The 11,997-nt window shown below is 41.6% G+C and overlaps 1 protein-coding gene across 8 annotated transcripts in view; it reads right to left on the bottom strand.

Moving 5' to 3' along the window:
- The window catches only part of LOC132831360 (RNA binding protein fox-1 homolog 2-like), a 335,115-nt gene that overhangs the window by 7,678 nt on the left and 315,440 nt on the right, over positions 1-11,997 (bottom strand). For all 8 annotated transcript variants that reach the window (XM_060849458.1, XM_060849452.1, XM_060849456.1 and 5 more), the window contains 2 exons: positions 8,605-8,669; positions 1,962-2,034 (listed from right to left, as the gene is read on the bottom strand). In XM_060849458.1, coding sequence (XP_060705441.1) covers positions 1,962-2,034; positions 8,605-8,669 — 138 coding nt within the window. The remainder of the gene's footprint in view (positions 1-1,961; positions 2,035-8,604; positions 8,670-11,997) is intronic.

Here is an 11,997-nt window from a genome sequence, read left to right as displayed (position 1 = left end):
GCAACAATAACTAGCTCAGCCTAGTCAATGTAAAGTTTTCAAAACTTTAATTTCACTTTGAAGTTTGCATATCTCTGACATACACAATCTGTGAAATGACAGCAGCTTGATAGCTTTGTGTCCTTCAGTCATAAGATACGTAGAGACCATCTCAGAATATTCATCAGCCTTGAAGGAATCAACTCCAGAATTCACCACAGCACTGACCTACATAGGTCACAAGATTCCAGACTCTATTCCTGGTGAGTTTAGAGATAGCTGATCTCAGCCAAAAGATGGCAAAGAAGCTGTTACAATTGGTTGAAAGCCATTTGCCTGGAAAAGGGAAAGGGAAATCACCAAGATCTCTTGCCCTATTTGCTATCTCGTATGGTGCCTCACACCCTCCTAAACAGTACTCAATGACCCTCAATGTCTAGGTCTATACAGGGATAGCTGTGTGGGAAAGTAACGTGTAACGTGGGAGAAAAGGTACAGCAAGGCAAGCGACATTCCACCCACTTGGAGCACAGCATGTCAGAGTATTGAAGTGGCGTGCTACCAGATTACTTTTCACTACCACTTAACTGTGCTGAGTGAATATGGTACAAGCAACCAAGTCAGAGGGGGAACAGCTGAAATCTCACCATGGCAACTAATTTCACTAACTTGGCTCACTGCAGGCTAGATGGTGATTGCTGCAAAACCTGCAATGTCTCATATCCTTAAGGAAAGGACCTGCCTTTCTTCGAGTTTGGCCTCATATTCCCTGACCAAGTCAACCCAGCAGCTACTTTACAACCTACCTTTAGGTTACCATGTTATGTACAAACAAAAGAGGGGTCAAGCATTTAAATACTCACCGGTCCAGTCGAATGGAGATAACGTTATCATGGCCCATGTGTGATTCCAGTCCCGAGCCACCATCCCAAGAAATTTAAACCTACAAGTACCCGTATCCCCATATTCTGCCTCTCTTTTTCCTGGTGTCACTGCTTTAGCATTGGGGCAACTTCAGTCATTTAGACTGTACACAATATTTTTCGCAGAATAGTTTATCATGTCTCAATTACACACAGCCAACACAAATCCCTCATACCCCAGTCGTGTGTCTTGTAAGAGTGTTTTCAGCCTGAGTGGTAGAAAGTTGGAGTGTGCTCCCTGAGTGTGTGGTGGTGATACTCCTGCAACATTTAAAAACCATCTCAATGAATATCTGAGCACTGTGAAGTCTGAAGTACCAACTACATGCTCCACACATTTGCCACCAACTTAAGGCAGTTGACACGGTGATGGGCACGAGTTGTATCTGAGTACTTGCAAACTTTCTCAAACCCTGATCTGAGATTATGACCGATGTTGTCTCCATAACATAACTACAGACTTGCATCGCCACGATGTCTTCCTTCACCGTTCTGTTTCTGTCATCTGTTGCTGAAAATGTCATCCGTGCCATCATGGTCTCTGATCTAATACTCCCCTTCTAGTCATCCTCTACACTAAATTTTACCTCAAGCAACACTCCACTTCATGCAGGCTATTGGACACCAGTACAATTTCTCACTCATACATCATCTAAAGACTCATTGACTTACCATTGGTTTTCAGTCCTCCAATACCTTGTCTTGTTGTTTAAAATCTTAGAGTGTCTAGGCCTTCATTATCACAAACATTCTTTAATCCTACAGCCCTCCAGATTTCTCATTCCTCCAGTACTGGCCATGTGTTGTGCTGCTCCCCAGTTTTATTTTTCCACCCGTCTGGGTTTTGTTTTTGGCAATCCAGACCTCAATCTGCAATTTCCTCCCACTCTCTGTATTACTCTTGTTAAAACTCACCTGCCTGACCAAGCTTTAGACCATTGCTTAACTTAAAACCTCCTTCTTTGGCTTAAAGTCCATTGAGGCACACGGTACTTCTGACAGATTCCTTAGAACTACATTAAAGAGATAATTTTTTAAAAAAGGTCACAGATTACTCACCACAGCGCTAACTCCATAGGTGGGAGCAGGAGCGAGTGTGTGATAGGGATCCGCAGTGTAAACACGCCCATAGCTGCAAGCAAAAGAACAAAATATGCATCAGTTTCAGGGACAAGGAAAATTACTTGAGACATGGTTATACCCATTTCCACTGCACAGCAGCAATCAGATGTTATCCTCTCAATCCTAAAAGTCCAACAATGTCTGTGTCATGTGCATACTACACAATGGATCTAATAAATGAATAGCCAGACATCAGCAAGAAATCCCTCCACAAGAGTCTGCAGGAGTGATAGTGTGGGTTCTTATATAAGCAGGCTTCAAGACTTAACATGCCTCTTTAAATGGGTAATCTTTCATCATGTAACAAAATGCTTATATGCCATTGAAAAGTCAGTCAGTACTAACCCAATCAGAGAGGATGGTCCTTCACCCTGGATTAATGGCTGCAACCAGCAGTGATCTGCTAAACTATACATCATCTTTGACAGGTCGTCCCAACAATGTGGTTTATAAAGATAATGCAAGTTACTTGAAATCGTTACTTTATTGATATTTTCAACAAAAACCCATTTGAAATGTACCCAAAAAGTCACAAATCAAATCATACAATCTCTCTTGACAAAATAGGAAGGTTTTTATTCTGAGGAGTAAAAGTAAAAAATGCATCATTCACCAGACAAGTGTTAAAAAAATGGCTTTCCCAACAAGTTATGAAGAATTAGCTTGATTTCAGACAGCATAAGCAGGCAACAAAATACTTTTCCAGTTAAATGGTTTCCCAGCTTAGCAGTCAGGAGTAGCAAGTAAAAGGATCTAACAGGGGAAAAAAAAAATCCAAGATAAAAATGTAGTTCACTTTTGTAGTTACACCAAATCAGAGCAGGGCTTTTCATTATCAATGGTCTGCAAACTTTCTTATGGCTTTAGCTTAAATCAAATTGGCCTGATATGACTTTTCCACTCAAGATATTTTATTTAAATTAATGGAAATCTTTATACATTACAAATAGAAAACAACAGAAACAAAAATAAGATCTGGGGTTTCATTTATGTGGGCTGAAGGGGTATCTGATTAAAGTCTACAAAATTATGAAAGGCATAGATAGGATAGATTGTGAAAATCCTTTCCCCATGGCAGACCAGAGGGTATAAGTTTAAGGTGAGTAGTAAGTGATTTAGAGGGAATCTGAAGCAAAATCTTTCTTCCCAAAGAGTGGTAGAAAGTTGGAGTGTGCTACCTGAGAAGGTGGTGGAGGCAGGTGCTCCTGCAACATTTAAGAAGTGCCTGGATGAATATTTAAAATGCCAGGGCATGTTGTAGGCTACAGATCAAATACAGACGATGGGCCTGTTTCTATGCAATATGACTTGATGACTCTAGGTGTGTACCAAAGACAAGGAAGTGAAGAACAACCTTCTGCCTGATAACATCTTTTGGTAGGTTTTTCCACATTGAACATGCTATGTGCAAGTAGAGGCCACAACTGGTGCTTTGAATGCATTTCTGGTCACCACAACATGGGATTAGAATCACTGGAAGGATACAGTAAGGATTAATTAGAGCATCATGAATAAATGCTTTCAAAAGTATTACAGCTTTTTCCACCTGAACAAAGATGAGTAAGGGAATATTTCATTGAGGTTTCAAAGTATGAAAGGTTTTGAGGGAATAAATAACAAAAGCTGGTTCTCTGCTTGGTACATCAATGGTTTTCAACAGTTTCTTCCAAACCTACAACCACTACCATCTAGAAATACAAGGACACACAACCACCTATAAGTTCCCCTTCAAGCCACTCACCATCCGGACTGGAAATATATTGCCATTCCCTCACTGTTGCTGGGTCAGACTCCTGGGACACACTTCCTCTCAGCACTGTGGATGTCCGTACACCACATGGCCCAACAGGGTAAGAGGGCAGCTCCCCACCATCTTCATAAGGGCAATTATGGACGGTAAACAAATGTTGGCCCTGCCACTGACGCCATTTTAAAAATTCATCCAGGGCCGAGAATGTTCCTGGCTACACCAGCATTTATTGCCCACCCCTAATTCCCCAGACGGCAGTTAAGAGTCAATCACACAGCTTTGGGTCTGGAGTCACATGAAGGCCAGACCAGGCAAGGAAGGCAGATTTCCTTCCATGTAGGACATTAGTGAACCAGATGGGTTTTTTCTGACAATCAACAAGGGTTTCATGGTCACCATTAGACTCAATTCTAAATTTTTTAAAAAATTACTTAATTCAAATCAGTAGGATCATGACAACAGGGCATGTTAGAAGGATTCTTTCACCATTTTTGTAAGCCACATCTTGTGTTGTGATTTATATAATTAGGAGCAAAAGGTGGGCATTCGATCCCTTGAGACTCCTCTGTTACTCAGTAAAATCATGACTGATCGGTTTGTTTCGAATTTCACATTCCTATCTACCCTGATAATCTTTGATTCCATTGTTTTATTCTAGGAAAGGCATCATAACCGAAGCAAGTATTATACATAAACATATATGCCAGGAAGAGATGGAAAGCTTTCTTGTAAAAAGCAGATTTAAGAGACCCTTGAAATTGAGTGGCTCTGAAATTATGCAAATTTTGTGTCATATAACAAGTTAAAAGGTGTTGCTTTACTGGGAGCCAATGATGACAGCCTGGATTGGAGGTTGTTGTGGTTCTGTTCACCGAGCTGGGAATTTGTGTTGCAGACGTTTCGTCCCCTGTCTAGGTGACATTCTCAGTGCTTGGGGGCCTCCTGTGAAGCGCTTCTGTGATCTTTCCTCCAGCATTTATAGTGGTTTGTATCTGCCACTTCCGGTTGTTAGTTCCGGCTGTCCGCTGCAGTGGCCGATGTGTTTGTTGATGGAATCTGTGGATGAGTGCCATGCCTCTAGAAATTCTCTGGCTGTTCATTGTTTGGCTTGTCCTATAATAGTAGTGTTGTCCCAGTCGAACTCATGTTGCTTGTCATCTGCGTGTGTGGCTACTAAGGTTAGCTGGTCGTGTCGTTTCATGGCTAGTTGGTGTTCATGGATGTGGATCGTTAGCTGTCTTCCTGTTTGTCCTATGTAGTGTTTTGTACAGTCCTTGCATGGGATTTTGTACACCACAGTGATTTTGCTCATGCTGGGTATCGGGTCCATCGTTCTGGTGAGTTGTTGTCTGAGAGTGGCTGTTGGTTTGTGTGCTGTTATGAGTCCTAGTGGTCGCAGCAGTCTGGCTGGCAGTTCGGAAATGTTCCTGATGTATGGTAGTGTGGCTAGTCCTTTGGATTGTGGCATGTCCTCATTCCGTTGTCTTTCCCTTAGGCATCTGTTGATGAAATTGCGTGGGTATCCGTTTTTGGCGAATACATTTAAGAGGTGTTCTTCTTCCTCTTTTTGCAGTTCTGGTGTACTGAAGTGTGTTGTGGCCCTTTTGAACAGTATCTTGATGCAACTTCTTTTGTGTGTGTTGGGGTGGTTGCTTTCGTAGTTCAGGACTTGGTCTGTGTGTGTGGCTTTCCTGTATACCTTTATGCTGAATTCTCCATTAGGTGTTCTCTGTACCATCACGTCTCGGAATGGGAGTTGGTTGTCCTTTTCTTCCTCTCAAGTGAATCGGATTCCTGTGAGTGTGGCGTTGATGATCCGGTGTGTATTCTCTATTACTGTGTTTTTAATGATTACAAAGGTGTCATCCACATATCTGACCCAGAGTTTGGGTTGAATTTGCGGTAAGACTGTTTGTTCTAATCTTTGCATTACAGCTTCTGCTATGAGTCCAGAGATGGGCGAGTCCATGGGTGTGGCATTGATTTGTTCATATATTTGGTTGTTGACTGTGAAGCGTGTTGTGAGGCACAGGTCCAGTAGTTTGAGTATGCCGTCTTTGTTGATAGGTTCAACGTCCTGTTGTCTGTTCTGTATGTCCAGCAGGTTGGCTATTGTTTCTCTGGCTAGGGTTTTGTCAATAGAGGTGAACAGTGCCGTTACATCGAATGAGACCATGGTTTCTTCCTTGTCTATGTGTATATTTCTGATGATGTCCAAGAATTCCTGTGTTGACTGTATAGAGTGTCTGGATCCACTGATCAGGTGTTTCAGTTTCTACTGTTGTGTCCCTGGTAGCGATACTATGGGTCTGAGTGGGATGTCTGGTTTGTGCACTTTAGGTAGTCCATAGAATCTGGGGGTGTTGTTGCTTTCCGGTTTCATTCTCTGTAGGTCAAACCTGGTTATCTGTCTGTTTTTTTGCAGGTTCCTCAGTGTGTTGTTTATCCTATTGGTGAGCTGTGGAGTGGGGTCAAACTCCCTCTTTTGGTAGATGTTGGTATCTGCAAGTAGTTGTTGCGCTTTCTGGATGTAGTCTGCTTTGTCCAGGACGACCGTCATTCGGCCTTTGTCTGCTGGTAGTATGATTATGGTCTTATCATTTCTTAATGTTTTTAGTGCTTCCCCCTCCTTGGTGTTGAGGATGCGTGTTTGTCTTTCCTTGTTATCAGGGGTACGATACTTTGTCTCACTGTTTGTTGTGTTTCTTCTATCAGTCCATTGTTCCTGAGTGTGCATTCTAGTGCTGCTAGGAAGTCTGCTGTCTTGGCGTCCCTGTGATTGTAGTTGAGTCCCTTGGCCAGTATTGTTCCTTCCGTGTCTGTGAGCTGTCTGTGGGAGAGGTTTCTAACCCAGGTGTGTGTTGTGATGTCCTCTCTGTTGTGTGTTAGTTTGGCCATTTTTTCTTTTAGTGCCATTTTTTTGCAGTGTGTGGTCCTGTTCTATCCTATGGTGACGGCCTGTTCTATGGTCCATTCCTGATTGGTGATTTTTGAAATTAATGATGCAAGGACTGCACAAAACACTACATAGGACAAACAGGAAGACAGCTAACGATCCGTATCCATGAACACCAACTAGCCACGAAATGACATGACCAGCTATCCTTAGTAGCCACACACGCAGATGACAAGCAACATGAGTTCAACTGGGACAACACTACTATTATAGGACAAGCCAAACAGAGAACAGCCAGGGAATTCCTAGAGGCATGGCACTCATTCACAGATTCAATCAATAAGTACATCGACCTGGACCCAATATACCGGTCACTGTAGCGGACAGCTGGAACTGACAACCGGAAGCGGCAGAGACAAAACACTATAAATGTTGGAGGAAACATCACAGAAGCGCTTCTCAGGAGGCTCCTGAGCACTGAGGATGACACCTAGACAGGGGACGAAACGTCCGCAACACAGATTCCCAGCTTGGCGAACAGAACCATAACAACGAGCACCCGAGCTACAAATCTTCTCACAAACTTTGGATTGGAGGTTGCTGGCTCACCACAAGGTCAAATGTGAAAGTAGATTGTGAACAGACTGGCACATTCCAAGGTCCAGGACTACGTGTTGAGGGATGCGCTGAAGCTTGGGGCAGCTGCCAGCAAGGCGCAGTGGGGAAAGACCACCGTGTAACATCTGCCTGCCTAAGAAGAACAGGGAGGGCCCACCCAGTCATTTGGGCTCTGCTGGCACCTCAGCAGAAGAGCTGGATAGTAAATGTACAGACTTGTATATATGAAAAATAAATTTTGATGTCTGTATGTAAAGCAATGTAATGTGTGCACATGAATGGCATGACCAAGTGTAAAGAGATCCAAATAATTTTATGAATAAAGTATATTTTTGAAATTAAAAAAAAATGTGAATAGACTCATTGAACTTCACACTGTTGTCAGGGAATGGGATTTAGTTGGTCCTGGGAATGGAGTTTGGAATCCACAAGTTATGGTTTCAATCTCATCAATTCTTAACTGCAGGATATTTCTGCTCACTGAATTCTAGATGTTGGATAAGCTGTCTGAGAGCAATAGTAGAGAAACAGAGAGACTGGTGGTGAGGTAGAGTTGGATGATGTCAAAACTAAGTTTCAGATGATGTCATTGAGAGAGCAGCAAGGAGCGATCCTTGGGGAATGGAGGCAACAATATTAAACCAACTTTAAAGTAGATGATTCCTCCTGTCTCACTGGCAGGCAGTTGAGGCCATCACACCTATTTCAAGATGGCACTCTCAGAAAGATGCATTATTTTGCCACTTGCCTTTCTAACGTTCCAACCACTCTTTATTAGATAGGCCCCATTACAGGTCACTTTCAAGTAAAAACATGAATATCTTGTACATGAATAATGGCTACTTGAGCTAAGCATGAAATGACTGTTGCTTGTGAAAACAAATCCCAGTAAACAGTCAATATTTTCAGCAAGTCGGAGTCCTGTGGAAAGCTGTCAGAAATTGTAAAGTGACCTAATGTCTAAAATGGATTTTCATTCTTCCTGATTCTTCTAGTCTGCAAACGGACAATCAGTGATTTCATTTTAATCTTTGTCTGGAGGATGAACAATGTGCAATACCGATAATTCACTCACTAATGGATAATCCAAACAAATGAGTGCCTACATTATAAGAATTTTTGATAAATCAGTCTTCAAAATGATGTATTTTGTTAATGATTCCTGAGCAGAGAACTTCTATTGCCATAAGCACAGTGAACAAATGCAGGCTGTAGCAGCATGGCAATCTCACGTGATAAAGAGTATAACAACAACAAAGAACAGACATCCATCCTGCTACAACGAACAGTGAGAGATGGATAGGCTTGGTTCTTACCTGTCACTGTATGCAGTGGCCGTAGCAGTTGCTGGCTGTGCATACCTGTAGGCTGCATATCCACCCTATAAAAAAAACATGATGTTTAAGAAGATGGCTAAATGGTCACATGCACACCAAAATAATGGCAAAAACTGCATTTGTTTCATATATTATGAATTTTAAAGCAAAAGTTGACCCATGTATGTTCATTGTTAACACTGCAGATTGTAAACTTTTTTGAAAAATTCTTGAATGACAACATTTTAAAGAGCTAACCATCTACTTTCAAAGCATTAGGTTTGAAAATTTAGATAGGATATTGCATTTGACAATCTAACTTTGAAAGCCTACTACGTAATTGTTGTGCATTAACCCTAGATATCATCTAGAAGTGCCATCCCTCTTTCATCCATTGCTGAAATAAGAATTTGCTTCCACCAAATATTCATGAGCTCTGGGCATTCTCCTCAACACAGTGTAATTAACAAAGTGGTGGCTGGTACTTTGACTGTTTGCCACTCTACTGTCAATCTCTACCCCTTCTTAGTGGACTATGGGTAAAGTTACCCTTATACCTTCAGGTGAAGAAATTCTGACTAGCTAAGTCCCCAAGTGAAATATGGAATGAAGGTAAGAAGGAACGTTGAGTGCGGAGATACAAAAATGCAAATAAACCAAGAGAATAGAAGAGTTTTAAATATCTAACTCTATCAATAACAATGCCCACCAAACCAAAACCCTCAACACATGCACTGATGTCCAAAAATCTCTCCTCATTCAATTAGTCAATCCTTGATAAGGTATACCAAGTATTATCAACAGACATGTGCAGTTGTCTTCTGTATAGGGATATAGACAAAGTGGCAATAAATGACAGATGAGATATAATGTGGGAAAATACAAGCTTATTCATTTTGGTGGGATAAAAAGCAGGTGATTCAGTTCGAGAAAGAATGTAGAATTTTATGGGACGGGGGATCTGACTGCCTCCACACATGAATTATATGAAGTCAGGATGGAGGTCGAGCAAGTAAATAGGATGAAAAATGGAATGTTGGCCTACATTACAAGAGGGATGGAGCATAAAAGTAGGGAAGCTGTATACAGTTTTAGTGAGACAGTACCTGAAGACAGCAGACAGCTTTCTCTCCTTATTTAAAGGAGGAATATACTTGCAATAGAGGCAATTCAGAGAAAGGTTGGCATGTTGATTTGTGAGATATGGCAAAGTGGAAGGATGAGGAAAAAGTAAGGAGAAGTTGAGCATGTTGTGCACATACTCACTGGAGTTTAGAAGGATGAAAGGCGACCATACCAGAGTATGTTCTGAAATAATGTCTGCCCTTCTGGGGAATCTAGGACTAGGAGACAGTTTCAGGTTAAATAGTCTCTTGTTTGAGATAAGGAAGAAAGGGAATTTCTTTTCTCAGGATGTTAATTTTTGGAGAGGAGTGGAGGGTGGGTCGTTGAGTATATTCAAGCCTAAATCAGACAGTTTTTGATCCACAAAGGAGTCGAGGATTATAGGGAAAGTGGAAGTGAGGTCATGATCTTAGTGAACAGATCTGGTTCAAAGCCTACTCCTGCTCCTTCTTCTTATGCTTGTTATGTCCTGAGAGACAGCCTATACATCTGATAGCAACTAACACAATAATATAGCACTGTACTAGTGTCTTTCCAACAGACCAACAGGGCTGAGGAAAAAATCGAATTTAGTGAGCAAGAAATCTCTGACAGATGTGTAAAACTATAACTGCTCGTGACTTTATTTCATATCATTGCCAAACAGTTGTAATGAATAGTTGACTCTGCAGCTCAAGTGGATTAAATTACATTTAAAACAAATGCAGTTTTAGAAAATACATTTAAGATGCAATAAAAAAATGAATATTTATTTTCTAAACAATCAAGCTGTGGTATCCGTCAATCAGGAGAAATTGGAGCATGCGAATGTCCGAATCTACAGCACTAGCAATCACCAACCAAATGATCCACAGACTAATTCTGGGCGTCCCAGCATTCTCCAGAGACAGCCCTCAGCCCTATACGCTATGGCAAGCCCGAGTGAAGGAAACAGCCTGGATTACTAGAGCGTGCAGCCACGATTCTCAGTATTATATAGATATAAAATGTATATATAAAAATGTAATAAACATTCACGATCACCATTCACTCATTGCAGCCTCTTCCGCATACCTAAGAGGTTAACGTTCACGTCAAGCAAACCACATTAAACGTTCTTGCTGCAGTTAGAGGTGGGAGCTGAATACTAACCAAACTCTATAGCATGTTTATGAAAGATCTGTGGAAAAGTTGCTTAAAGTAGCAGCTGCTTGCTGGGAACAATTTTTTAAACACAAATGTCATTACTGAAATGCAAATGGGAAAAAAGCTAACTTTCAATGAAACAGCTGTATCAAACATTAATCCTTTCACTTATAACATTGTACTCTGAATGAAGTCCTAATTTATTTTGAATCCTATGAATGGTAGATCTCACCGGAAAGTATATTTCTCAGTAGATTATAACCATCGTATATGTTTGGAACAGAAGAGGAGAAAGATTGTGTGGCAGCTTCATTTGTATTCATTAATCAATTTTTAGTGTTTCAGCTGGAGTCCCTTTGCTAGATTACCTGCTTCTATTTCAAGGGAAATAGAAATTTAAGTTGAGTGTCTCCAAGCTTCCCTGGGTAAATACACTGCCTGGTGCACACTGAACGACACAAATCATAATAGCTTTGTTTCCCACTTAGAGGCATCAAGTGGATGGCAGTTGAGAAATTATCAATGGTTCAAATGCCCATGGAGTGAGGGGGAAAATTAACAGGAGACTACTAATATGCAGTGACTCTGTGTGCATGAGAGATAATTAGATTGCCTATAGTGTGGAAACAGGCCCTTTGGCCCAACCAGTCCACACCGACCCTCTGAAGAGTAAAGACCCTGACCCATTTCCCTCTGATTAATGCACCTAGCATTATGGGCAATTTAGCATGGCCAATTCACCTGACCTGCACAGCTTTGGACTGTGGGAGGAAAACAAAGCACCCAGAGGAAACCCACACAGACACGGGGAGAATGTGCAAACTCCACACAGACAGTCACCCAAGGCTGGAATTGAACCTGGGACCCTGGTGCTGTGAGGCAGCAGTGCTCACCACTGAGCCACCATGCTGCCCAGATAACAGAGCCTGGCTCACTTTGAGTGCCCTTCAAAGCTGAATAGCCTCTTGATTCTACCTAGATTCACACAGATTCACTTGGGTGAGGTTTTAAAAGATTTTCCTAAATCATATCTGGCAACAGTTAGCACTTGCCCAGAGGGAAGAAAATGGGAGAAAAAGTCCTCCTTTATAAATACCAAAATGTGGTGGGGATCATGACTGTGCAGCTATCAGTGGGATGGAT

Source organism: Hemiscyllium ocellatum, chromosome 33, assembly GCF_020745735.1.
Source record: "Hemiscyllium ocellatum isolate sHemOce1 chromosome 33, sHemOce1.pat.X.cur, whole genome shotgun sequence".
NCBI lineage: Eukaryota > Metazoa > Chordata > Chondrichthyes > Orectolobiformes > Hemiscylliidae > Hemiscyllium > Hemiscyllium ocellatum.
This window is presented reverse-complemented; position numbering and strand designations above follow the sequence as displayed.